Source organism: Bombus flavifrons, chromosome 9 (genome assembly GCF_040668555.2).
Source record: "Bombus flavifrons isolate JBK064 chromosome 9, iyBomFlav1_principal, whole genome shotgun sequence".
Lineage (NCBI taxonomy): Eukaryota > Metazoa > Arthropoda > Insecta > Hymenoptera > Apidae > Bombus > Bombus flavifrons.
Genome location: NC_138450.1, coordinates 11,690,744 through 11,715,748, shown reverse-complemented (window position 1 = coordinate 11,715,748; position 25,005 = coordinate 11,690,744). Strand labels below are relative to the sequence as shown.

Sequence of the window (25,005 nt, the reverse complement as noted above, 5' to 3'; positions counted from 1 at the left end):
GTAACTCATTTTAAATTTTGAACAAAAATAAAGAGTATGTTATAAAGATCGATTTCAATTTTTCGTACATATTTGAATAATTATTGCTCATGTCCATTCAAATTTAAGTTGATACGCCATAAATAAAAAAATATTTCAACGCCCATTTGTAGATATTTAAATATTCCCCAGATATTCACTACCTAAGCACCAAAACCATATTTTTTTTACCAAATGTTGCTATTTTAAGGATGAAATTTTAATTCACAAGTACATCAACATTTAACATGAAATGATTGATCAACAGATTTCGAAGTTATAATTTAAAAATTTCATTCTTACTTCATTCTTATTGACTGTAAAATAATGTCTAGTAATGCAATGATTCTCATATTATAATTATTTAACTAATTTCTCTAAATTAAAATTAAGTGATGCCTTTTATTACATTCTTTTAACAGAAGAATTTTGTTTATAAAATTTGATTTATCAATTCTATTTTAATCCATGTAAAAATATCATAGAATTAAAAATTAAAACTATTCCATTCATTTCTATTATGATGTTTATTTCAAATTAGAATGGTTATTTTAATAACAACTGTTTAATAACAAATTATCTTGTTGATATCCTTTATCTCTGCTTTTATCATACTTTGAGCCTCTGGTTTCCAAATATGTATGTATATCATAAAGTAACACTTGCGGTATCTGTCCACGTCAGTCTATAACTTCTGTAACATAACCTCGAAATTCGTAATCCGGTATACAGTCTTGCCAATGAACAAGATATTTGCGTTCATGTCAATTTTTGTATACATTGAATAACATAAGGTATTTCCAAAGATTTTGTTTATTTCCTACTATTTTCGTAATTGAAAGTTTAACGCAGTATTATTAGATGTAATATGTGCGTATTATTTCTGTGATATATAGTAAATATGTAATTAAACGCATGCATTTGTTGCAGAACATTACAATATGAATTGGACTTTGTGGCTTTTTATAATCGGATCTTTAGCTTGTAAATATACACACGCTCAACAACAAAGAGTTCCACCAGGTGTATCACCTCAACATTATCAACAAGTAAGTTTTCCTCCTAAGATAATCAAACATATGGTTGCTGTTATGTTGAAGTCTAAGTCAAAATTCAATTCTATTATTTCTTATTACTAGGGAATATTAAAACAGTACCCATAAATTGCATGGATAGCATTTTTAATCATTGTTTCATTCATAGGTCAGTTTATATTCAATTTGTTTTAGCCTGTTCAACAAGTACATCAAGTACCACAACAAATTCCTCAACAACAGGTAGGTTTACATAAAAATACCAAAGATCTAATATCTCTTATAATCATAATTATAAATATAATTTAAAACACATTTAATGTATTTTATCATATTATGTGTAATGCATATTTGAATCGAGTTTAAATAATTTAAAAAGAAATCATGCATCGTTACAAATAAAATTTTTATAAAGTTCCAGCAAGTACCTGTACAAGTTCCAGTTCAACAAGTACCTGTACAGCAACATATGCCAACTCATCAAGTACCGGTTCAACAAGGACATGGGCATGGGCATGGGCATGATCATTCACAACAAATACTTAATGCTGCCAACATAGTTAATGAAAAAGCGTATGTTACATAGATGTAAAATCATCAACTTATAATCTTAAGCTTATAGTTATTAACAAATTTTTTGCAGTCATATCGCAGAGCACATGGAAGTTCCAATAGATACTAGTAAAATGTCAGAACAAGAATTGCAATTTCATTATTTCAAAATGCATGATGCAGACAATAATAATAAGTTAGATGGTTGTGAGCTTATAAAGTCCTTAATTCATTGGCATGGTATGTATGAATCAGTTAATTACTAAGTTACTAACTTTCAGCATGAAGAATATAATAAACTCTTTATATTCAGAACAAGAGAATAAAGAGATAGCTGGAGTCAACACTGGACAGAAATTATTTAAGGATGAGGAATTGGTAACTTTAATAGATCCAATACTTTCTTTAGATGACAGTAATAATGACGGGTATATCGATTACCCTGAATTTATACGAGCACAGCAATATGCAGCAGCTACTGGCAGACAATAGTTGCATACAATACAATGTTCAATGTTATTAAATGGTATTTTTATTTCATTTTGAACATACGTACAGTCCCATTTATAAATATCATCATAATTTTCACTTGTTGTCATTGCAATAATGGTACAGACCACTACTTTGCATATAATTGAAATTATTTCTATTCTGTTAATATTTTTTTGAATCAAAAATAATTAAAATAATTTTTTTAAATAAATATATACAGATTTTTTATTTTAACGAAAATATAAATTTGTTTCAATTATATAATATTCATATTTGGACCGAATAATACCATCTCTTTTTATATACAAAGTGATTGGAGTATCAGAAATACAACTGATGAAATATATATTGGAGAGAAACATTATGTATAATTTAATCAAATACAATTCTATTTGCTGTAACAGAATTTAGTATATACCCTTGTTATACATTAGAAATTGGTTTTTTAATAAAATGTAATTATTTTTTTTACATGAAAATTATATTAGAGATTAATTCTAATCCATAAAATTCTAATGTAAAAAGATATAAGAACAATTTTCTTTAATATAGATTCTTTATCAAATTTCTGGCTATCATATAGTTAGTTAAGTAGCAGAAGTATTGATAATTTAAATGCTTCCATTATTTTGTTCATATTTTATATAAATTATTGGGTTTGGTTAAACTAATAATGTTGTAGTATTTATACAAATAAAATTACTAAGTATGAAAAATTCTACACATATAACACAATTGTAATGATATAGCAATTTTTATATATTTCCATTGTATCCAACAGCACAAATTAATCGAATTTATGTATATACTACATGTATTCTTTATTTAGAAACATTCATGTGAAATAAGAACAATCCTTTTTAGAGATATGTAAGTACTTTGAAGAAATACTTTGGTACCTAGCTTCTTTTTTGATACAATTGAGGTATAAAAACGACATAGTAACAATTTTTTTAGAATAGCTAGTTACTATAATCTTGAAAACAGTGATTCTATTATTAAGAATCGTATATACCTTTGTATTGTATGATTGTAAAAGTTATATATAAATATAATTTTGTTATAAGCTGGTAGTTTTCTCTTTTTTCAAACACAGCTGCACTGAATTAAAGATACATGTGTATTACATTCGCTTGTGTACAGTTTCACCGTTAAATCTATTAAAGCCTTTTCAAATTATACAGTAAATTTTCGTGTTGCGCTTTATCGTAGAATTCATTCTATTCGAAAATTCTTGATTTCTTTTTATATTGTCAATATTTTTTAAAAATCAAATATTATTGTACAAATTAAGATACTAATTTGATAAATGTAAGTTACTCGAGCAAAAATTTATTTTATAAAATACTTTAAATATTCGTTGTAAAAAATATAATTTTATAGCAAATTTTCACAAATTTAATACAATTACTTTCACACAATAACTATCGCACATAAGATGATGAAACAAATTTCACAAATATAAAATGAATATGAATCAAAACATTTTCGTTTTTTAATTAGTTTTAAAATCAGACTACTAAGACAAAACACATTTATTGTGTTGTTACTTAAAATAGTATGAAAATCACTACATTCCTTTGACTAAAGAAATTCGTATACTCACTTAGAGATACATTCCATTTACTAAATAATCCGCATCATGAGCATATAGTCCGTGCCGTTTTCCACGTCTTCGGACAACTCGTAATCGGCAAGCAATTAATGTAGCTGTAATAGCTGTTATTGTAAGTCCTAAAGCCAACGATATGACTGCTCCCCTGGGTCTCAAAATTTCATTTTCATTTGCTTGTTTCAAGTGCTCTGCCATTAACGTATTTCTTCCATGCTCTCTGCTATGATGTTTTATAACTATTACACTTTTATGTTCTAAAATGACATATTTAAATTACAATAAAACATTGGACAAAAATAACATTATTTAATAACGCACCTTTTGTTTCCTTTGTTTGAATGTGACTAAATTTCAGAGTTTCATTTTTTAATATATTCTGACTAATTTCTTTTCCGTGTACTATATGTTTCTCCCCTTGTTGATCGATTTTTCCGATTTCTTGACTTTTTAATGAAACATCTTTTTGTTCATGTGATGTCTGAAAGAAAAAAAATAATATAATGTTAATATTGCAATGAAATTAGAAATCATAGAATACACATACATCACAAGCAGGTGTTGTTGTAATAATAACATCCTTTTCTGTTTCCATTATTTGCTTCTGTTGCACATTCGATATTGGAGATGGAGACAGATAAACCTGATTGTTTTGCCTATTTGATGATAGGAAATACGACGTTTTGTATGGATGTTTTGCATCCATATATGTACCACTAAACAATTTAAAATAATTCAAGATTAAATATAACTACTTTAATATTTTTATTGCTTAATACCTTCTTTAAAATTAGAATTTAATGCCTTACCCATCTGATTCTTTTTCTCCTATTACACCCAATCCCTTATGATTGAAAATATGTGACTGATCTTCTAAAAATGAAACAGTTTAAAGCACTTCCACTTCATTCATAAAATAATCTTTTACAATTATACTACTTACGTTCAGAAGGATTTAGATTGCTTTGTTCAGGATAAGAATTATAAATGGCTTTATTTCGATCATATATGGGTTGATAATCCCATTGATACCCTGGAGCACCTTCCATTTGACGAGCTGGATATAGAAGTAGCTGAGGTGGTATCATTTGCTGAGCTAAATTAGGCAATTTCCAAGAATTAACTTCTGAAACATGAGGATACAGTGGAGCATAGGGTTTATGTCGATCAACCATTTGTTGGTATGGTAGTGGAGGTTGAACTCCTTGGGCTATAGAAGGAAAACTTGTTGGTTTTTCTATGGGACATACATCTGTAGCTTCATCAGATCCATCAGTACATTGTGGTATACCATCGCATACATTATATATTGCTATACAATCTCCAGATAAGCTGCATTCATATTGGTTTTTAGTACAAACTACAAACATATATTATTATACATTTGTTTTGTTGAATTAGAAACACAAAACTTTAATTTGTATATACCCTGTTTAATAGGTGGGGATGTCGTTAATGATAATTTTGGTGCCAATGTTACAATTAATTTCATGGGGGATTCTGTGAAAGAATATTCTGCTGGTGCTGGCTCTGCTAATTTCCTTCATATAAATAAAAAAATATGTATATTATTGTTTTATCATCAAAATATTATGAATATCAAAATGATGGTTGCATACCTAAGAGATTTCAATTCATGTTCTTGTTGAGAAATCGTACTTTCCTTCTCCAGTTGTGAATTGCTTTGTGTATTATAGCTACTACGAACTGCACTACTATAGTTAGCGTGACTTGTAAATTTACATTTGAAGTCATGCAATGGGCCACATTGGAAAAGATAACAACTTCCAGGATTCTGTATGGTATTCAATTTATTTTATTATTAGTGGAAAATAAATCATTTATTTGTTGAAATAAAAAGAAATCATATTTTTATTATTTTCTTATTTATTTTGTATGAAATTATCTATACCTTCTCTTCAAAAATAAACACGTCACAACTTTCTGTATCACAGCAGAATTTTAAACATTCTTCTCTAGAATTAAACTCAAATTCCTTCAAATATTTAGCACCCATGTCTAAGGATTCCTGCGTTCGAATAATTTTATCTTCTTGAATCTTAAAAGTGTCGAGGCACATCTGATAATTGTTTCTGAGGCTGGTACGTTTTTCATTTTTCCTCATTAATGTTTCACCGGAAACGTATAACAAAACCGTAAAAAAATGGAAAAACACTTGCAAATCTTTGTAAAACATCATCCTCTTGCCATTTACATAGTAAGAAAAACGCGCATGCTTATTCACCTTTCGAATTTGATCAATAACTTTATATATTATCCGATTAAACTAGTCAACTGCCCAAGGATAACATCGAAATTATTAATTAAATACGTAATAGAAATATTTAAAAATATCTAATAGAAGTAATAGTTAAAATATAATTTAGATATTATGATATTATTATTATTTAGATATTAATATCTTTTTATAAAATTTAAAATCATTTTTCAAACTGTAAGAATCAAATATTTTAATCTACAATAAACAACTAGATTGCTCATTGAAAAAATAAATGAATTCGATCAGTCAAATATATATATAAATTTTATTCGTTTTATTTATTTACATTAAATGACACAATTAAATTCGCCAACAATTCCTACGAAACCAACTATAGACAATAATTTATATTATAAATTTAGTAAAAAATTATAGATGTCCCTACTATATAAATTCACTGAATTCGTTTTTGAATTTTTTGTAACTATAATCAAAACGGTTCAAATGTGAGAAAAAGAATTGTGAATAGCGTAAACTTATAAATTTCAATTTCTATAAATAATACATTGCGATAATCGTACAGTTGTACCATCTATATATGTGAAAAATAGATATATGTATACATATGTAAGGATAAAGAGAAGTTAAAGGATATACACGTGATTAAGGAAAGGACACCATACATGGTAATTCTTATTATTTATTGTTTCTTTAATATATTAACTAGAGTTTTGCATACACTTCTGTAGCCTAAGTACATTAACAGAAAATAATCTATTGATTCATACAGTTCTTATTTCTATTAACTAAACCTCTTATTTTAACTATGGAATGGTTTTAGTGTTTAGATATGTAACATTTCTATAGTACTTCTCAAAATATTTACGTAACATTTAAAACTTTTCAATAAATTTCATCTCTTCAGATTTCTTCAAAATTTATAGAAATATTAAATTATCACTTTTTTGAAATATTAAAATTGAAAAAAGTGCTACAAATCTAAAACACGCTTACAATTATTGTAATTTATGCCACACAATTATTCTATGTTAATCACACATTGTGTATAAAATTAGCAGAACTGTATAAATGATTTATCTGATTTAGAATTGCACAGCTAACAACCATTTTAAAAGTTAGTATTTTTGTATGGAATTATCAGTTGTAAGCTTTGTAAAAATATACAATTGCACTTATTTTTCTATACAGATCTGCCCCATTTGAATGATGTCATTATATGTGATGATTTAAATGTTTAAAAATATAAAAGAATTATAAATCATAAGTAGATGGGTGTTAATAATATTGACTTACGAAAATATTTTTTATTAGTTAATAAATGTTTGTATGGACCCATCTCTATTAATTAATTTGATTTACAAACTGATTCTTAATTTGTGTGTTTACATAAAAATTTTCAATTCTTAAATTGAATAACCTAAATTAGAAAATAAAAGAAGGTTTTTTGTAATATAAATTTCTCTAACTGAAAATATTTGAGTCGGTGCAATCTTATAATAATTTACATTATTGGAAGTCAATAATAGAATTTTTCTAAAAAACCACTGCTCATCTAAATGAAGCATATACTAGATGTAATTTTATTTTTTAAGAATATCCTGTTTCTTTAATTAATATAACGTAGTCAAATTTAGATGGAGAAACTATAAGATTCAAATCTAATGAATTATGATATCATACGATACAAGTTGTTATACATATTTATATTTTGGATGTACATAATTTACTTGGATATCTTGTAGCCACAATTAAACACTCAAAACAATTTTTGTGAAGTACAACATACATCAAACTGATACAATTTTTCTTTATTTATAAAAACTTTGAAACCTTTTTTCTTCATATAATATACAAGTGATGCATATTTATATTATATTAAATGTATATGTATAAGTAATATTATGCATATTTGAACTTTAGATGGATATAAATTTCTTAAAATTTAGGCACATAGAACACACAATGATATCATAAAATATTTGCATAACAAAACTTCAATCATGAGAACATTTTTCTTAATTTATACCACTATATTATACTTATTTTATATACCTGTGAAGATGTTCAAGGGATACCACTGTTTAGATACTTTTTTATTACAATTATAGAAAAAGAGTTATAAAACAAATATGATGTAGATATTTATAGAAATGTCATTTATAGTTATTATGCAGTGGTATATTTATTTTAATGTTCTCATAATTGCAGCATATATAATGCATATTTTATACAAGAATATTAGAAATATATAGCTTCATTTAATCTTACATAATATACATAACACGATACGACAAATACTGTTAGGTGTATTTTAAGGCACGCGTGCAAATAAAATATGAAACAGTTAAAACAAACTTATGAGAAACAAAACATTAAGTGGAATAACAATCGATAGACTTATATATATATATATATATATTATATATTTCTTTTATTTGGTTGCATTCAATGATTAAACTAGATTTTTCAATAAAGTGACTTTTAATGTATTTTCATTCTTTGGAACGTAAACCAGAAAGAATAAAATTATAAGACAATTGTAGATATAGTCTGTTAACCCTGTATTAGCATAATAGCTGTTTTTTAGCCTCTTAACAAGGAATATATTTATTCCATCCCACTTTATAACCAGGAACTTATTCTTTAAGGATCTTTCCCACTTCCAATATACATATATCAATAGAATAATAAGAAAAACATTTGTAACATTTAAAAACAATTAAAAGCTTTGTTATTTGTATAAACAATAACTCATTAGGCACACCTAAATGGTTTGAATCAGACATAAACACGTGACGGGGGAGTGAACATTATTTATATTATATGTAGATTTTCTACTGAACTATGAGATGTTACTGCTTATGTCAATTAAATAAGTAATTTTTTTTAAAGACTTAGTTTATACTTATTAAAGATAAATAGAATAGAAAAATTTGATTTAGAATCACAGTAATAAGTATAATTAATATTTTGGAGAATTTACATATTGTTTAACTTTCTTTTTCAAATTAAATTGTTTAACATTCATTAACATTGTTTATGAATGTACGAAATGTACGAATTGTGGACACTTTAACATTTCATAGTTCATTTTATCTTGTAACATATAGTATAGACATTTTTTACTTTGACTGCCCCTGTTTCAGATATATAATTTTATATAAATGTAACTATATATAGATTTAGGTCTGTGTAACATTGCAAGGATCCATATTCTTTTTTAAACAAGAATAATAAATATATATATATGTGTCTGTGTATATATATATATATATGTATTTATACATCGTATATATAAGTCTTTTCACGATATAAATAAAGATTTATAACGAGCACATTCACTTATCATATTACTCATATTTTCATTTGTACAAATAAGAGACTGTGTAGTCCTCAAAAACTATAAATAATCTAACGTACACATGTATCTTTTTTTTTTACTATGATCTTTGGCTAAATATCTAACTACTTAAAATAATTTTTTTTCTCAAGTAACTCTTAACAATTAACATCAATCAACAAAGCTCTCTTTTGTTGCAAAGTTCATAGATGTTAATTTCATTGTCTTTGTATACATATATTTATAATAGTACATAGTATGATTACCAACAGTAGTAATCATACTAAAGATGTACAATTCCATTAAGATTAAAAGAATTACAGAATAAATTTTGTGTTTAGCATTATAGTACATTTTTTAAAGGTACTCACATTATTTGTTCCAGTATAGTTAATCACAGGAAATGCATCTATGCAGCCAAAGTAATTTATAGTAACTTGTTGCTATCATTCTTTCGTTTTATGATCCTGTTGTATATATTCAACACATTTTGCAACATCCTATGAAACGTAATTGACAAGATTAAGTATATGAAATTCACAGTAGACGAATAGTACATGAAGCATAATTGTACCTGAACGGCAATTTGTAAAGGTGTCAATTCCCCAATGGAACAGTCATTACGAATCACATTTGCTGGCAAAAGTCTTGGACAAGGTTTGCCAGTGAACAGAATAAAAAGTGTATGGATGCTTTTACGCTGTGTTGATTCCATATAACGATGTTGGTATCCAGCTAAATGTCGACGATGTCGTGAAGTTGTAGGAAACCATCTTTCGCATAAATTACAATATCTTTTATGCTTTATTGTTGCCTGGAATAAACTATTAAAATTAGCTTCATTTGTGCTTATATAAAAACTTTGCAATCAAGGGAAATGCAAATATTTTCACCTTTTCATGATAAGCTAATTGCATTATAATATCAGCAATAGTCATTCCACAGTCTTTATAGGAATGTTTTTTATTTTCTTCTATCTTCTCCATTTGATTAATCGCTTTGTTCTCCATCAATTTTGCATCTTCTACTACATGTTCAACCTCTTCTTGATTTGTTATAACAGGTGGAGATCTGGAACTATCTCTATCTGAGCTGGAATCAAAATTTAAAACAAACTCTGGCACTAATAATGGCATGTTGTCTTCCTTTATTTTTGTGTCATTTGAATTATCATTATCTTTCTGATTCTCATTGCTAGTGCTAGTTTTCTTCGCAGATTTTTCCTTCTGCAAATCTTTTGTATTGTTATATCCGTTTGATAGACCAGAGTTTCTTATTGATGTTGTGTTTGCTGTTATTTCATCAAATTTCTTAGAAGCCTTCAAAGAAATGGTAGTTGGCTCTAGTACATTGCTATCTTCGTATGTAGAAGCTGTAGGGCAATCCATGGAATAAATTTCATTTTGTTTTGAACAGCTTTCTTTAACTTCCTTTATATCCATCTTACTAGAAGATATGCATGCTTCTTTTTCTGAACTTCTAGACTTTCCACTTACTTTCACTCTATCATTCTGACTATTAGAACATGCTTTTTCAGACTTGTCTAATGATTTTCCAATATCCTTGAAAGTGAAACTTGAGCCTTGCTTCTTTTCAGCTACAGTCCTATGTCGTGATTTTTTTCTTTCCGCATCTTCATTTTCAGATTTTGTCAAACATTTCTTCAGTGTTTCTTTAGCAGCTAGTACTTCTTTAATTAACAAGTCATTACAATAAAAATTATCATTTGATCTTCTCTCTAGATTTTGTAATTGCTGTTTATTCATTAAGAAGGTATATTCATTTTGATCAGTACTATTTTGTGAAGCACGTTGAAATTCATTGAAGAATGCCTTAGTTGACCCTTCAATGTACTTACTCTTGGAATGCGATGCATAGTCGATTTTCGATGTAAATACCTCAGAACATATATTTTTATTGTCAATAAGTTCCAATTCTAATTCCAATTGAGTCGGCATTGCATCCACCATATCTATTCTATTAATGTTCTCAAATTCAGAGTTCTTCACTTCATTATCGCTATTATCTGGTGATGCCGGCAAAATTTCTATTGTAGTTTGACTTTCATCTGAGGAATCGACTTTAATTATCGAACTATTGTTATCATTATAATTATGTGAACGAGTGACAGAGTCTAGAAATTTATCTTCTATAAGGGGTGTATTCTCTTTGGTCCCAAAAGTTGAGTATTCCTTCTTCACAACCATCATATCATTGTCTTCATTTGTGAGAATGTCTTTAAAGGAATGTTTTGTTGCAGTTTCTCCCATTTCACTCTCACTTTCATCGTTCTGACTATGATGTATTTGTCTACTCTGGGAAAATAATTTTCTTTTTCCTTTCCTCTTAATATTCCTACTTTCACTATCATCTGATTTTAAAATAGCCACATTATCAGTTTTACTTAAATTAGCATCGAACTCAGTAGTTGATTTTGAGTCAATTTTCATGTAATCAGAGTCTGATAATCTTCTCTGTTTGCATTTAGCAGGAGACAAACTAGACACTGAATTAGATCTAGGTAATTTTACTTTATTGTCATCAATCACATCTTCATTGTTAATATCCTTTATTTGTGCAGACAAATCAAACTTATCACTTAATGTGATTTTTGATTGCTTCCAATCTTTCACCATATGATCCAAAACATCTAATCTTTGTAATTTTACTTTTGGTTGCCATTTGGACGTTTCAGTGATTGAAGTCTTTTTACTTTTGCTAATTTCGCATTTAAATTCTGTGCCAATTTGAGTTCTTTTTATTATAACCTTAGGAATCTTTTCCATAATGCACTGAGGAAATTTCTTCTTTAACTCATCATTAATTGCTATGTTGTTATCATACTTGGCAGTGTGTTTTGAGTCCTCTTCCTTTATTCTTTTAGTTTTTTTTGAAGAAACTCTAGGAATATTCGAATCATTCCCTTTATCTTTTTCTGGTGATAAAGATCTACTTTCTTCTTGCTTTTTTAACTTTGATTTTGATGTTTTTTCAATTTCTATGTCGCTGGATATCGACTCATGAAAATTTGTATCTTCATCAGAATCAGTACCTTCTGATTCTGAACTCTCCTTCATTTTGATTCTTTTACTTTCTTGCATTTTAAGCTTTTTAATCTTCACTTTTGGAATGCTCTTCTTAATGGTCTTACGTTTCAAGTATACTTTTAAGTCCTTGGATGATATATCCTCCAACTTTATCCTCACCTTAGGTACCTTATTTTCATAATTATCATATTTTAAAGTGTATGATTCAAAATCACTGTTATCCATATCCATACTTTCTTCATTTTGTTCTGGAAGAAAAGATTGCGTTTTATCAGACTTAGTTTTCTCTAAAATTTCAACTGTTGGAGTTACAGAGCGTGATCTATTTTTCATTATGATCACTTTTGGTATTTTTGGACGTACTTCTGACAATAATTTTGCATCATATCTATCGCAGGTTTCAGAAGAATCTATGTAATCTAGTGAGCACACTGGTTTCGAATTTGAAGCGTCAGTTTTCTTTATAACCAGCTTGGGTATTGCTATCATGTCTATATCTGAAGAATGAGTCGAGCTTTTGGAGAAGGCTTGTTCGACAGGGATTTGCTCTTCTTTCTGTTCATCTATTTCAGCTTTATCTTTGCTGTTTTCAGCATCCACAGTTGGAGAGTTTTTAATAAAGCAACATGTATTAAGAACAGGTATTCCTTTATCTTCCAAAGTATCTTGATTGGAATTCGTTTCATGTTTAGAGGCAACTGGCAGATCATCTGATCCACCTTCGTCCTTTAAATCATCAGTTATTACATCTTGCTCCACTGAAGTTTCTTCTATATGGTCATTTGATAAAATAATTTCTATTCCACTTTTGTTTAATCCAATTTCTGCGATATTTTCATCTTCAGTATGAATTTCATCTTTTGAGGAATCAATAGAACTTTTTTTTTCAGTAATTACGTTATTTATTTGGTCAGAATTCACACCAATATTGTCTTCATGTTCAATACATTCAATAGAAATGTGTTTTGTATTATCTTCTTGATCAATTGTTTTGTTTGCCAGTACTGCCTGAGATTCAGATTCCTTTTGATTCATTGCAGAAGTGTCTTTCAACAGAGTATCATTGTTTGGATCTTCTAAATCCTTATTATTTCCTTCTTTTACTTTGTTTATATCCTCTTCGTGTTCTTGATCTTCACTTGAAATTTCAACTTCTTTATTAAATTGCACAGTTTCTTCTTCACATTTTGAGATATTTTCTTGACTAATATTCTGCTCAGATTCTTCAATTATTTTATTAAACGAGACTTTCGGACCTTTTGAAAACGAAAATTCTTGTGAAACCTGATTAGATGCATTATTAGAATCTATTTGAAGCTCAGAAACTTCTTTTATTATGTCCGTTTCAAATATTGGTACGCTAACGTGATTAGTTTCTGATTTGTTATTACTTTCTGTATTTTCTATACTTTCAAGATTATTTTTTGATTCTAGGGAAATTTGACTATCAGACAAGTTTGTGTCAATTTCTTCTTTCTGTTCTTTAGCATCTGTTCCTTCTGAAGTAATTTTTTCATCATCTTTTTTCTTTTCAAGATCGTGTAAACTAACTTGCTTATCTTTATCCAATAAAGATTCTTTGATAAGCAATTTTGAAGTCGGTGATTCATTTTTTGGAACTACATTCTTCTCTTCATTTTCAAGAGTAGTTATAATTTCAACTTTATCAATAATTTGATCCGTACATTCATTGCCCGAATTTTTATCTTTATTTGTCTGAAAGTTTTCTGACGTGATTTCTGAATTATCTAGCATTAAATATTCATTTACATTATTTTCAACATTTTGTTTTTTCTGTTTCGACTGTAAAGAAGTTGACAGAATATCCGAATCCATATGAGATATGCAATTATCTATACAATTATTATTAGCGCTTACACAATTTTCACTCTTTTTATCAATATCAAGGATTTGAAATTGAACCACTTGCGCCTCCTCTAAATCCATACCATTATCTTTATGTGAAAGATCATCTGTTACATTCTCTTTACTTTTACATTCCAGATCTAATTCATCAATAAACATCTCATCTTTTTGTGGTTTAGGGATAGCTATGCTTTTATTCTCTGTAATCTGATCTTTCTTACAATTATTCCCCTCAGCAACGCGATTTTTACTGCGATCCATGATCTGTTCATCAGAATCGCTGCTGCTATACATTTTATCCATTTTATAATGATCAGACCAAATAGCATTACTGTTCCTAATGCTGTGAACATAATCTTTATATTTAACATGACTTTTACCATAGAATTCATCCGAATAATTTCTTTTCCTATCATAAAGATACTTGGTATTCTTATATTCATACTTTTTCTTATCATTAAGACTATGATGCCGCTTTTTCTTGTATATTTTCCGAAATTTTGAGTTGTAATAGTTGTTCCAGGTATCCGCGTAGTGGGACTTTTTCACAGAGGAGTAAGATTCTCGTTTACGAGCCTCCATCATTAATTCGTGATAAGTGAATCTTCGATTAGGACTATAGGATATCTTTCCGTCTTTGGTAGTGTATACAGGAACAGTATGGAGGTCCTCTAGTTTATCTATGCTCGAGAATATCGGATTTACATACCCGCTGCTACTTTGGAACATGTCGCAGTCTTCAAAAATATCATCTATCTTTGGCTTCTTCCATTTGCCCGTATAATCTTCTTCTTCATCCAATTCCTCATCCATGTGTTTACCGCGATCTAACTCTATCCCAGAATATTTGCCAAACTTGAAATCCAAATTACTCAAATTATTTAATGACTTGGCTTTGAGTTCGATAAAGCTGCTTTCTGGTAGTTTTATAGAAGTTTTTGAGTGAGATACACTTGCTATCTCTTTTTCTATTATATTTGAAACATTCACGAAATTCGTGGAACCTTGCTTTTGTATCTTTGCCAATTGATCATCATCTTCACATATAAAATTATCTTCCTTATCATTTTCGAACTTATTCTTTCCCTTAACTTTATTATTTGCATCGATTGTGGCAGTATTTGATATTGCACTTTTTGACTTAATTATATCCACGTGATCAATAGCATAACTAGTATCCTCGATTATCTCGGCTTTCGATATATCTTTACAGAATACATTGTTGCGCGAAGATTTGCTAAAAGACTGATTATCTGAAATTAAATTGCATGTTTCCTTAGAAATGATAGAATTAATTTCCTCGCTTGTCTCTAGCGAAGCTCTCCTATCTTTCTTAAGCGTTATTCTTAAATTTTTCTCCGTTTCGCTTTTACCCTGATTCGTTTCTGTAACATCTACAACCGCATCGGATTTCTCAAATACTCTGTGAGCTCTTTCGGGTAATTTTGGGTTGCCTTCTTGATCCTTAGCGTGTAATCTACGTTGACAGTCCAATGTATTCGAATAGGAAAGTGAATCGTCAATTTCATACAGGCTGCGATCGTCGTAAAATATTCGCTTGTTCTGCTCCTGTCCCTTCGAGTTTCTGTCTGTACATGACACGTTGATTTCAATTTTAATTCCCTCCAGAGGGTCTTTTGTGTGTTCTTGGCTTTTGTCTCCAAGAAATAACTCTTTACCAATATCATTGTCTTTAATTTTCAAGTTTACATTAGCAACTTGAATATCAAAGTCAGCACTTTTTATTAAATTTTTCGAACATGAGTGGCTTTTTGATTCTTCCTGTGTCATTAGATTCTCTGAATTTAAACTAATTGGAGATACAGAATTTTGTTCCAAACATACCTTGTGTCCCAGTTTATAACTTTTAGATTTCGATTTCTCATCTTTATTATTATCATTATATGTATCGTGAGCCTGATACGACTTTTCTTTCTTCTTTCTATACTCTTTTAGCAAACGCATCTCCTCCGCAGTGTATGTAACGTCTCCATCAACACTTTTCAAATCTTTTTGTAGTAACTTAGAAGTTTGAGATTGAATGTTTTCCTGCAATGTTGAAACTATTTTACTTGATACACATTTCCTAATTTCTACCTCTTCGGAGAGTTCTTTGGTATTAATATTGTTTATCTTGGTTGAGAACTCGGATGATTTCTCACTCATGATCCTGTCTGTGGTGCCGTGCGTCCTCTTATTATTTAAAGTAACATTATCCTTTATCACAGCAGCGGAATAGTGTTTGTATTGAGAAGTCATATGGCACACAGAATGCTCCCCGCCTTGGGATGAGCTTGAATCTTCTAACTTCCTCGTATCCGAAACCTTTGATTGTTTCAAATGATCAGCATCCTTTTTTTGACTTAGATTTCTATCTAAGTATTTATCTATGCATTTTTCTTCCCAGGTTATTGCTTCTCTTGCTCTTTTTCTGACATCTAGATCAAGTTCAGAAGATGTTGAGCAGCTAGCATTTGTAGATACAATCGAAGTCTTTATCTTCCTCCTCCTAAGCTCTTTATCGTTTTTCAATGCTTGCGACTCATCATCAGATATTTTTGGGCTTAAATTTGCATTAGAATCAACGTTATCGTTCGACTTACTTTTCTCTATTCCCGGTTTTCTTACCGTTTCCGTCGATCTTCTAATGTTTTTGTGTCCCCTTTCGTACGAATAATCGGGAGAGTCGAGATCTGATCTTTTCTCCCCTTCAACAACTTCCTCCAGTTCATACTCCATGGATGTTAAAACACCACATGTATCAGAAACTCTAGCATCATTTTCCTTGCTATCTACTAAGCATACTTTCTTTCTCACAGTAGTGGTCCCGAGATTTTTCATCTGCTTATTTTTAATTATTTCATTTGATTTCACTTTAGAGTTGTTAGACAACTCAAAATTATTCAAAGTTTCCTCTTGCGCATGTCCAGTCTTGGTTTCGTTATTTTTGTAACGGTTCTCCTTCTGAAATTCCAACTCCAAAGTACCAAGGGATCTATTCTTTACTTTATCCTCGCTGTTTAGTTGCGTAAAACTAATTACTGGACTGTTCTGCATTACTTCTATCATATTTGTGGATATTGATAAGTCTTCCATGTTCTGCGAAGATTCTTCAGTGTCAGAATGAATAGGAGTGTTCAGAGTAGTAGATATTGGTGTACACTCTGAGGTTGGTAAATCTGGTAAACTAATATCATCGGGATTATGGGATTCTTCAAAACTATGCTGTTTCTTTAGTTCTATGTTATCACTAACATCCGGATTATCTTTTTCTGATGTTGACAAATCTCTTAATCCCTGGTTGTTTATTGGAATTGTAGTCGTTTCAGAAATACTAGAATTTTCCATATTTGTATTCTTATCCATGTCACCCAAAGATGTGGGATAATCAACAGACAGTATATGAGTATTACTTTTACTCTGCTGCTCTGTATTTTCGACAGCCATCGCCTCAATTTCATTATTACTCGGCCCCCTGAAAAATGGTATTGTCTTTTGCTTCTCCAAAGCTTGTATAACTTGGCCATTAGGTGCTCCCAGAATGTTTGCTATTTCTAAATTGTCCACTATGTGAATTGTGGGTATTTCGTCAGGACCATTGCTAATACAATGTATGATACTCCCAGGTTTCACCACACCTTCTCCAATCGTTCTTTTGGAAGTTTTAGCAATCTCAGAATTATCAGATGCGGAATACGATATTGTCAAACAGTCTTGGGCTGCTATTACATTCGTTTCACTTTGTTTATTACTTTCTAAGCTTTCGTTCGAGCAGAAACCATTTTTTCTTGGAACTTCCGAGCCTTGTGGTGTTTTCGATGAAAGATCTATATTTTCATAGCTTACTACAACAACAGGGGTTGTTTCACTTAGAATTGTGTCCGGTATATTGGTCATTCCCTCTTCGTCGTCAGTTTCGTCCCAATTAGCCAAAAACTGTCTTACGTCTAGATCCGGTTTATTAGCGAATTCTTTCGAGGCTTTTTGCTGCATCATCGTTTCGTTGCTAGTATTAGTACTTAAAGTATTAAAGGTGTGACTCTCGCTTGTTTGTACTTTTAGTTGATTTTGATTAAAGTCCTTGTGTATAGAGAACTGATTCTGTTTCTGAAACGTTTCTGCACAAGAGGAAGGAACATGTTCATTTTGTTGGGGAATTATTAACTGCTCTGGTTGCTGCGATTGCTGGCACTTCTCGTTAACCATGGCAATATCTTGGTCTTTATTTTGCTTATCCATATTTTCTGGTGCTTGCCCTATAGTTGGTGGTGCATGCTGCACCTTAGAGAAATTATCCGGTAGATAACTGGAATTTATTAACATACCATTTTGATCGAACTGCAAATTAATAGGCGGCACTGCAGTATTTACTGGTGTTGTTACACGTGGAGTTTGTTGAACTGGATTTTGGTAGCCAGACGATTGTTGCAATTTTAATACTTCTCTATATCTAAGAATACATTCTTTGTATTTGGGATGAGACTGATAGCCAGGTATCCTACTCAGTTCCCTAAGATGATTTTCTATTGAAAATTTTTGCATTGCTATTTTATGTTGATACACTTGATGCTGTGGAGGAGAGTTATGCATAAAGGTATTCTGCATTTTATTCATCATTGCAGTATTATTGGTGGTTTCTTGGCATTCGTGAGAGATTTCTGCGGGAATGTTTCTCGGATATTGCGAATTGAAGTATGAGTTTTGAGAAGAGGATACCATATTCGCATTTACATTTACAGTAGGCATTCCTTTGGGTATCATATTGCCATTTTGATATTGGCATTGTTTATTGTTGAATTTTTGTTGGGCTATGAAATTTTGTTCTTGCTGCTTAAGCATTCCTGAATTCGGCATATTCATGCTATTTGTTTTCGTATGTTCTTTTACAGGATAAGGGTATTTCTGTTGCTCTGTAGAATAATTGTAACCTTGCATGGAGTAATTGTGAAATATTCCCGAAGATGTTGAGTAATTTCTATGCATTATGTGATCCTTGTGATACTTATAATCTGCAAAGTTTCTTCTATGATCTACAGTGGATGCATTGGGCAACACAGGGCTCATTACTTCTTTACTTTCTAGATTATCTTTTCTAAAATTACAATTATTTCCAAACTGCCTATTTTCGATCTGATAATTCGATGGATGTACATTATCTCTGTATGAACCATTATTTTGATATGATCCATATTTTTCCCACTGCTGGTAATTAATGTTTGGATCTGAATTGCAACACATTCCTTTACAAGGGATAAATGAAGAAGGTGGTACAGGTTTTCCAGAAGGTGGTAGTGGACCAACATTAGTGTTTCTTGGTCCCATATTTCCAGCTCCAGAGCTTGAAACAGATACTGATGCAGGTCCATGCCTAGAACCAGGTCCAAACATAGGACCAGTTCCAGTATTAGGATTGGTTCCAATTCCTGGTCCAGAATTGGTTCGAGGTCCATGGACAGGTCCAGGTCCTGTCCTAGGTCCAGGTATAGATCCAGGCCCTGTTCTAGGTCCAGATGATGTATTTAAATTGCAGCTTGCTCCATTTAGATGACCAATAGGTCCATTAAAAGGTCCTTGGTTGCTCCTATATCCTATGTCATCATTTATAGTTCCGATATTAGTGTTCCTAGGATCCACAGAAGCATTTATGTTATCTAACATAGTATTCCTTGTATTTGGAGAACCATAATGGCCAATGCAATTCTGCATTTGCACCATAGATACAAGAGGGCTGTTATTTGGAATGGTTGAGCCATTTGAAACATTGTTAAAAGATTGATAGTTTCTTGGATTGTAATTTGCATCGTTCTGATGCTTGTTCAGACCCTCTGAACTAAGGCTAATTGCATTTAGTGTTGGTGGACTGGCACCAGGAATGTATGAAAGGTGGCCAGAATTCACATTTTGTGCAGAAGGTATGACTTCATTTGTCTGCGAGGCATTATATTGGTGCCAATCTGGCATATTCCCACCGTAGTTCATTGTACATTGTTTTACTACAAATTTATAGTATTTATCTCATTCCCTTTATCCACAAAAAATAATTGCACTAGAGGCAGGAGCAGAACCTATAGAAACAAAATTATACTTTTTTAATTTTTTGTAGTTATATCTATTTATTTATAGAATTATATCAATTTACTGTAAGTTACTTTAAACATTGTTTGTTAAAAAAATTAAAAAGGTATTTATATAAGGTAATAATAACAAAGATGCACTTCCAGGAGTGATTAAATTATCAATCAATTAAGGGCACTCACATGTTTTGGTACAGTGCTGTGTTTATTTGTTATATTATATTTATATACATCTATATAACTTTTTAAATCTATTTTATCCTTATTAAAAAATAAGTAAAATCATATTTCTATATCTGTTGAAAATAAAAGTTTTATCGGACTTGCTCCATTTTCGTGATATGTACACCAATATGTCAAAATACTTGTCATGCGCTATTACAAAAACAGTTTGAATGTTATTCAAAATCTCAAGTTTTATAACTAACGTGAATAATCGGTAAGAAAAATCGGGCGATACGATTTATAAATTCGTTTTGGTAACTTTTGCTCCAATTTTCTCAATTATAGAGGTGATCTATTCAGACCCGACTGGCAGTTGCCAACGGCGGACGTTATCGCGCAGTAAATCAATTTTCTGTTTCAAAATCGTACTTTCTCGCAAAGCGATTTGATAGAAAGGACACATTTTCCACATAATACACCTGTCATCATAAATATACTTCAGCGAACGGACCTTGAACGTGTAAAGGTTGACAAGGTTCACATATTTTAAGAAAAATGTTTCGTTAATACTCCGTTTGATCGTGTGCTAATGAAAATATGCAGAAACTTGAAAAATTAACATTGTAAAATGTACGAATTTTCACTTTTTAATTTATTTGTCTGATGTAAATCAAGAAAAATTCAATCAAATCTTACCTGCACGTTAATGCAATTCACAGTATATACGCCATATTGGACACGACTACTAGACAGACATCACGCGTCTTCTGAAACCAGGTAGCTTAGCTACGTTTCATTTTAATCGTTACCGTTCGATCGTATCGACCACACACACCATACTTTTTGCATTCCCTGTAAAATATTTGGAACGTTCAAAGGTGTATTTTCACCATTACCAAAATATTGGACACACGTGAACGTGTATTTTCCATACTGAATGGAAATAATGTATTTATCAGCAACGGTTCTTATTTTTCACGGGCTCATATATAATCGACACGGAAAATAATACGCGTGATTAGCATTGCGTAAAGGCAATACAAGCTTTTGTTTTTATCGATGAAAGATACATTCCATGAAATAGGAGGAAATGAACAATCATACAAAAAATGATGTATATTATTTAATTTAATGTAAAATATATAAATTATAATACTAAATATATAATCAAATATACATAAATTTTATAATGTATAGCATCAATTAATGTATTTAGTATACAAAAATATTATATTATATATTTTAATGAAACATTAAAGCGTTATTATTATCGCTGGAAATACTGTCATAAAACTAATTATGTATGTGCTCCCGACGAGTTACCAAGAATCTTCTTTCGTTATTTTATATTTTCTATCTATACAGTATTCGATCTGATCCAGTGAAAGATAGAGTTTCGTGTTACGATTAATCAATACGTAATAAGTATTTAAAAGTTTAGACCGCGAATAGGTATTTCGTTATATGAAAACATTTCATCTATGCTCCAAAAAAATTTGTTCTAATGAACATAAATTTTTGTTGCTCGTTCGTTGCACAGTCATGTCAAAAAATGAGTTATGGCAGTTGTAAAGAATTATTAATGCGATGTAAAATAATAGTAACTATTTCAAATAACTATTTCACTGTTTCAAAATCAGAGCAAAGTATTTAGGTTAATTAAAATTTATTAAAATACATCAATTTTAAATAGGAGAATAATTAACTGTTATTGATTTATTTAAAGTAACATACATCAGCGAATTTTAGAATTTTATGCAAATCAAGATCTGTCGAAATAAAATTATGACAGTGGAAAATGTTTAATCGCTCCAAGTTGCCTACACTGCACCAACTATACGTGATACATGTGTGTATAACTTGGTTCTCTATTGCACATTACATTACTATTATAAAGTTTTGTTTTGCTTCAGAGTTTCTCGGCTATTTTACATAAAAGAAAACGTTTGTCATGCCGTTACAAGTTCACGATGTTCAGGTAATTATTTTAGAACAATGTACAGTGTAAATGTTCATGTAAATAGAATATTTCAGGGGCAGCAAAATCGTGACAAATTCAAATGTTGTTCGTTTTCGTGTTATGTTTTTTTCTATATTACGATTATTATGTCAGTTCGGTAAAATCTATTTTTAATTTTATTATCTTTGTATTTTATATTTCTATCGTTTGGGATACTGCGAACTAGGAACTTATTTTTGTACAAAATATATGTTGATGTTTTTTATATGTAGCAAAATGTTGTGGAGCCTATGCAAGTTGATGCTCCTGCAGAAGATAATGATAATGCAGAAGAAGAACCATATATTGTGGAAAATCCAACATTGGTAAATATAATTCTCTTTTGAATCTCTTGTCTTTGATAGTTGTTAATGATCTTTAGAAATTTGTACATATAGTTTTGATATTACAAAGTAAATATGAGAATTTTTGGTTTTACTTCTTTTTAGGACTTGGAAGTTTATGCCAATAGCTACAATGGACTTGCTAAACTATACAGGCTTATATACATAGCTGACCATTGTCCAATGTTAAGAATTGAAGCACTTAAGATGGCTATATCGTATGTGATGACAACATATAATGTTTCTTTGTATGTCATATTACACAAAAAATTAGTGCAAGCTGTAGGCACACCTGGACTGCCAGATGTTGCAGCACAGTCAACATCTCAAGATATGTTAACTTTAGACCAGGCTTGGGTTGAAACACGTTCAAAAAAGGCTGCTTTAAAACTAGAGAAATTTGATACAGATCTTAAAAATTATAGAAGTAATTCAATTAAAGAAAGTATCAGAAGAGGTCATGATGATTTAGGAGATCATTATCTAGATTGTGGGGACCTCGTCCATGCCTTAAAATGTTATTCTAGAGCAAGGGATTATTGCACTAGTGGGAAACATATTGTTAATATGTGTCTAAATGTTATTAAAGTTTCCGTTTATTTGCAAAATTGGGCTCATGTACTGAGCTATGTAACAAAGGCAGAAAGTACACCAGACTTTTCCGATGTTCATGGCAAAGATAACAATCAGTCTATAGTTACAAAATTAAAAGTTGCAGCTGGTCTAGCAGAACTAGCAACCAGAAAATACAAAATGGCTGCAAGACACTTTTTACAAGCATCATTGGATCATTGCGATTGCCTTGAATTGTTGTCTCCTGGAAATGTTGCTTTGTATGGAGGACTCTGTGCTTTGGCAACATTTGACAGGCATGAATTACAAAAACAAGTCATTTTTAGCAGTTCCTTTAAGTTGTTTCTAGAATTGGAACCACAGTTAAGAGATATCATTTTCAAATTTTACGAGTCGAAATATGCATCCTGCTTAAAATTGCTAGATGAAATTAAGGATAATATACTTCTGGATATGTACATAGCACCACACGTTAATGTTTTATATACACAAATTCGGAATAGGGCATTAATACAATATTTTAGTCCATACTTAAGTGCAGATATGAGACGTATGGCAACTGCTTTTAACAGAACAGTTTCAGAATTGGAAGATGAGCTTATGCAATTAATTCTCGATGGTCAGATACAAGCTCGTATAGATTCTCATAATAAGGTAATTATTGCTATCGCTAATTAATATTTTTATGAAAAATCATTTTTTCATTTGATTTGTTATGTATACTTAGATTCTATATGCAAAGGATGTCGATCAACGTAGTACAACTTTCGAGAAATCTATGAGTGTCGGAAAAGAATATCAGAGACGTACGCGCATGTTAATTTTAAGGGCCGCGATGTTGAAGCAACAGATTCAAGTTAAAGTAATTATATTCATTGTGTTTAAATTTTATGGTAGGATAAAAATTAAAAAGTGTTAATATTTTTTTAATACTGTTACAGAGTCCACAGCGTGATAATACTCAAGGGGGAGAAATGTCAGTTACTTGGAAGCAATAGTTCAGTGGTAAGAATTTGAACTGTGATTTATGTTAACCTTTTGGTTGATAAATATATTTATGCAGATGAACTGCCATGGTCAGTAAGATTTGAAAAAGTACTTCGATACCATATTGGACATATTATTAATAAATATTTGAGATGCTGATACTGAATTTGAATCTTCGATAGATGTTACGGAATATGTATATAATACATTACACTATAAGCAAAAACAAAGCTAGTATTTTCAAAAATGTGTTAATTACACGTATGAACAAATCTTTGATAATATATAATGTACACTAAAGACTTTATTATCAATAAATATATGAATACCTTTTTTCATGCACAAACGTTTTATTTTCTGTATTGTCCGCGTTTGTCTTATATAGTATATATATTTATCTTTTTATATTAACTGTCACATAAAGAAGTAATTCAAAGAAATTAGTAGAAAGTACTTTTTCTTAAAAAAGATTAAATTTTTTATATTATCTCAATACGTATTAAGTACTTATTACATGCTAAGTATTTTATGTGTACTTTATTTGCAATATATATTCATATGTATTGTTATGTTATAAACAGTACATTTATTATTTATCGGATTATATATAATTCTAATAAAAATAGTGAAATGGTAGGGTTTTTTATATATTTATTTAAC

The 25,005-nt window shown here is 30.1% G+C and overlaps 4 protein-coding genes across 11 annotated transcripts in view; 2 read left to right on the top strand and 2 right to left on the bottom strand.

The window, feature by feature from the left end:
* LOC138183118 (lymphotoxin beta receptor inhibitor) overlaps positions 1 to 3,162 on the top strand; it is a 201,786-nt gene extending 198,624 nt beyond the window's left edge. Inside the window, exons 1-6 of one of the 2 annotated variants that reach the window (XM_069119694.1) lie at positions 581 to 812; positions 949 to 1,067; positions 1,248 to 1,295; positions 1,468 to 1,625; positions 1,696 to 1,844; positions 1,918 to 3,162. In XM_069119694.1, coding sequence (XP_068975795.1) covers positions 960 to 1,067; positions 1,248 to 1,295; positions 1,468 to 1,625; positions 1,696 to 1,844; positions 1,918 to 2,096 — 642 coding nt within the window. In that variant the 5' untranslated portion in view covers positions 581 to 812; positions 949 to 959 and the 3' untranslated portion in view covers positions 2,097 to 3,162. Of the gene's footprint in view, positions 1 to 580; positions 813 to 948; positions 1,068 to 1,247; positions 1,296 to 1,467; positions 1,626 to 1,695; positions 1,845 to 1,917 lie in introns of those variants that run through there. The other variant, XM_069119695.1, reaches the window with a different exon arrangement.
* Positions 42 to 6,092, bottom strand: LOC138183114 (uncharacterized). Of its 4 annotated transcripts, XM_069119685.1 has the most exons (9): positions 5,621 to 6,090; positions 5,328 to 5,503; positions 5,137 to 5,249; positions 4,652 to 5,068; positions 4,518 to 4,581; positions 4,256 to 4,424; positions 4,030 to 4,189; positions 3,703 to 3,965; positions 42 to 182 (listed from the first exon to the last, which is right to left on the bottom strand). In XM_069119685.1, exons 1-8 carry the CDS (start codon positions 5,906 to 5,908, stop codon positions 3,703 to 3,705), a joined length of 1,650 nt encoding a protein of 549 aa, XP_068975786.1. In that variant the 5' UTR covers positions 5,909 to 6,090; the 3' UTR covers positions 42 to 182. The 4 variants fall into 4 exon arrangements, with proteins under 4 accessions (XP_068975786.1, XP_068975787.1, XP_068975788.1 ...); XM_069119686.1 differs by lacking the exon at positions 42 to 182 and having other exon boundaries at positions 3,302 to 3,965; positions 4,518 to 4,578; positions 5,621 to 6,092; XM_069119687.1 differs by lacking the exon at positions 42 to 182 and having other exon boundaries at positions 3,757 to 3,931; positions 5,621 to 6,092.
* A 314-nt stretch (positions 6,093 to 6,406) lies between these two features.
* On the top strand, positions 6,407 to 24,691 carry CSN1b (COP9 signalosome subunit 1b). 4 transcript variants are annotated; one of them, XM_069119689.1, is made up of 7 exons: positions 6,407 to 6,615; positions 22,356 to 22,420; positions 22,675 to 22,767; positions 22,891 to 24,012; positions 24,086 to 24,220; positions 24,300 to 24,363; positions 24,422 to 24,691. In XM_069119689.1, the coding sequence occupies exons 2-6, from the start codon at positions 22,394 to 22,396 to the stop codon at positions 24,354 to 24,356; spliced, it is 1,434 nt and encodes a 477-aa protein (XP_068975790.1). In that variant the 5' UTR covers positions 6,407 to 6,615; positions 22,356 to 22,393; the 3' UTR covers positions 24,357 to 24,363; positions 24,422 to 24,691. The 4 variants fall into 4 exon arrangements, with proteins under 4 accessions (XP_068975790.1, XP_068975792.1, XP_068975793.1 ...); XM_069119691.1 differs by lacking the exon at positions 6,407 to 6,615 and adding an exon at positions 21,191 to 21,219; XM_069119692.1 differs by lacking the exon at positions 6,407 to 6,615 and adding an exon at positions 21,865 to 22,291.
* LOC138183111 (uncharacterized protein PF3D7_1120600) lies at positions 6,612 to 21,401 on the bottom strand. Its single transcript, XM_069119675.1, has 4 exons — positions 21,139 to 21,401; positions 10,184 to 20,268; positions 9,865 to 10,104; positions 6,612 to 9,790 (listed from the first exon to the last, which is right to left on the bottom strand). The coding sequence occupies exons 2-4, from the start codon at positions 20,180 to 20,182 to the stop codon at positions 9,737 to 9,739; spliced, it is 10,293 nt and encodes a 3,430-aa protein (XP_068975776.1). The 5' UTR covers positions 20,183 to 20,268; positions 21,139 to 21,401; the 3' UTR covers positions 6,612 to 9,736.
* Positions 24,692 to 25,005: the final 314 nt, after the last annotated feature.

What these genes read in the sequence shown, in the direction of transcription:
- LOC138183114 (XM_069119685.1), bottom strand. Translation starts at nt 5,908, where the DNA reads ATGATGTTTTACAAAGATTTGCAAGTGTTTTTCCATTTTTTTACGGTT. An exon ending in ATCCCCACCTATTAAACAGG is followed by an intron (nt 5,069 to 5,136) that starts GTATATACAAAT and finishes ATATGTTTGTAG; the next exon opens with TTTGTACTAAAAACCAATAT. An exon ending in CAATCTAAATCCTTCTGAAC is followed by an intron (nt 4,582 to 4,651) that starts GTAAGTAGTATA and finishes TTTCATTTTTAG; the next exon opens with AAGATCAGTCACATATTTTC.
- LOC138183111 (XM_069119675.1), bottom strand. Translation starts at nt 20,182, where the DNA reads ATGAACTACGGTGGGAATATGCCAGATTGGCACCAATATAATGCCTCG. An exon ending in AATTAGCTTATCATGAAAAG is followed by an intron (nt 10,105 to 10,183) that starts GTGAAAATATTT and finishes AGTTTATTCCAG; the next exon opens with GCAACAATAAAGCATAAAAG. An exon ending in CTTTACAAATTGCCGTTCAG is followed by an intron (nt 9,791 to 9,864) that starts GTACAATTATGC and finishes TACGTTTCATAG; the next exon opens with GATGTTGCAAAATGTGTTGA.
- CSN1b (XM_069119689.1), top strand. Translation starts at nt 22,394, where the DNA reads ATGCCGTTACAAGTTCACGATGTTCAG. An exon ending in TACAAGTTCACGATGTTCAG is followed by an intron (nt 22,421 to 22,674) that starts GTAATTATTTTA and finishes TTTTATATGTAG; the next exon opens with CAAAATGTTGTGGAGCCTAT. An exon ending in GTATAGATTCTCATAATAAG is followed by an intron (nt 24,013 to 24,085) that starts GTAATTATTGCT and finishes ATGTATACTTAG; the next exon opens with ATTCTATATGCAAAGGATGT.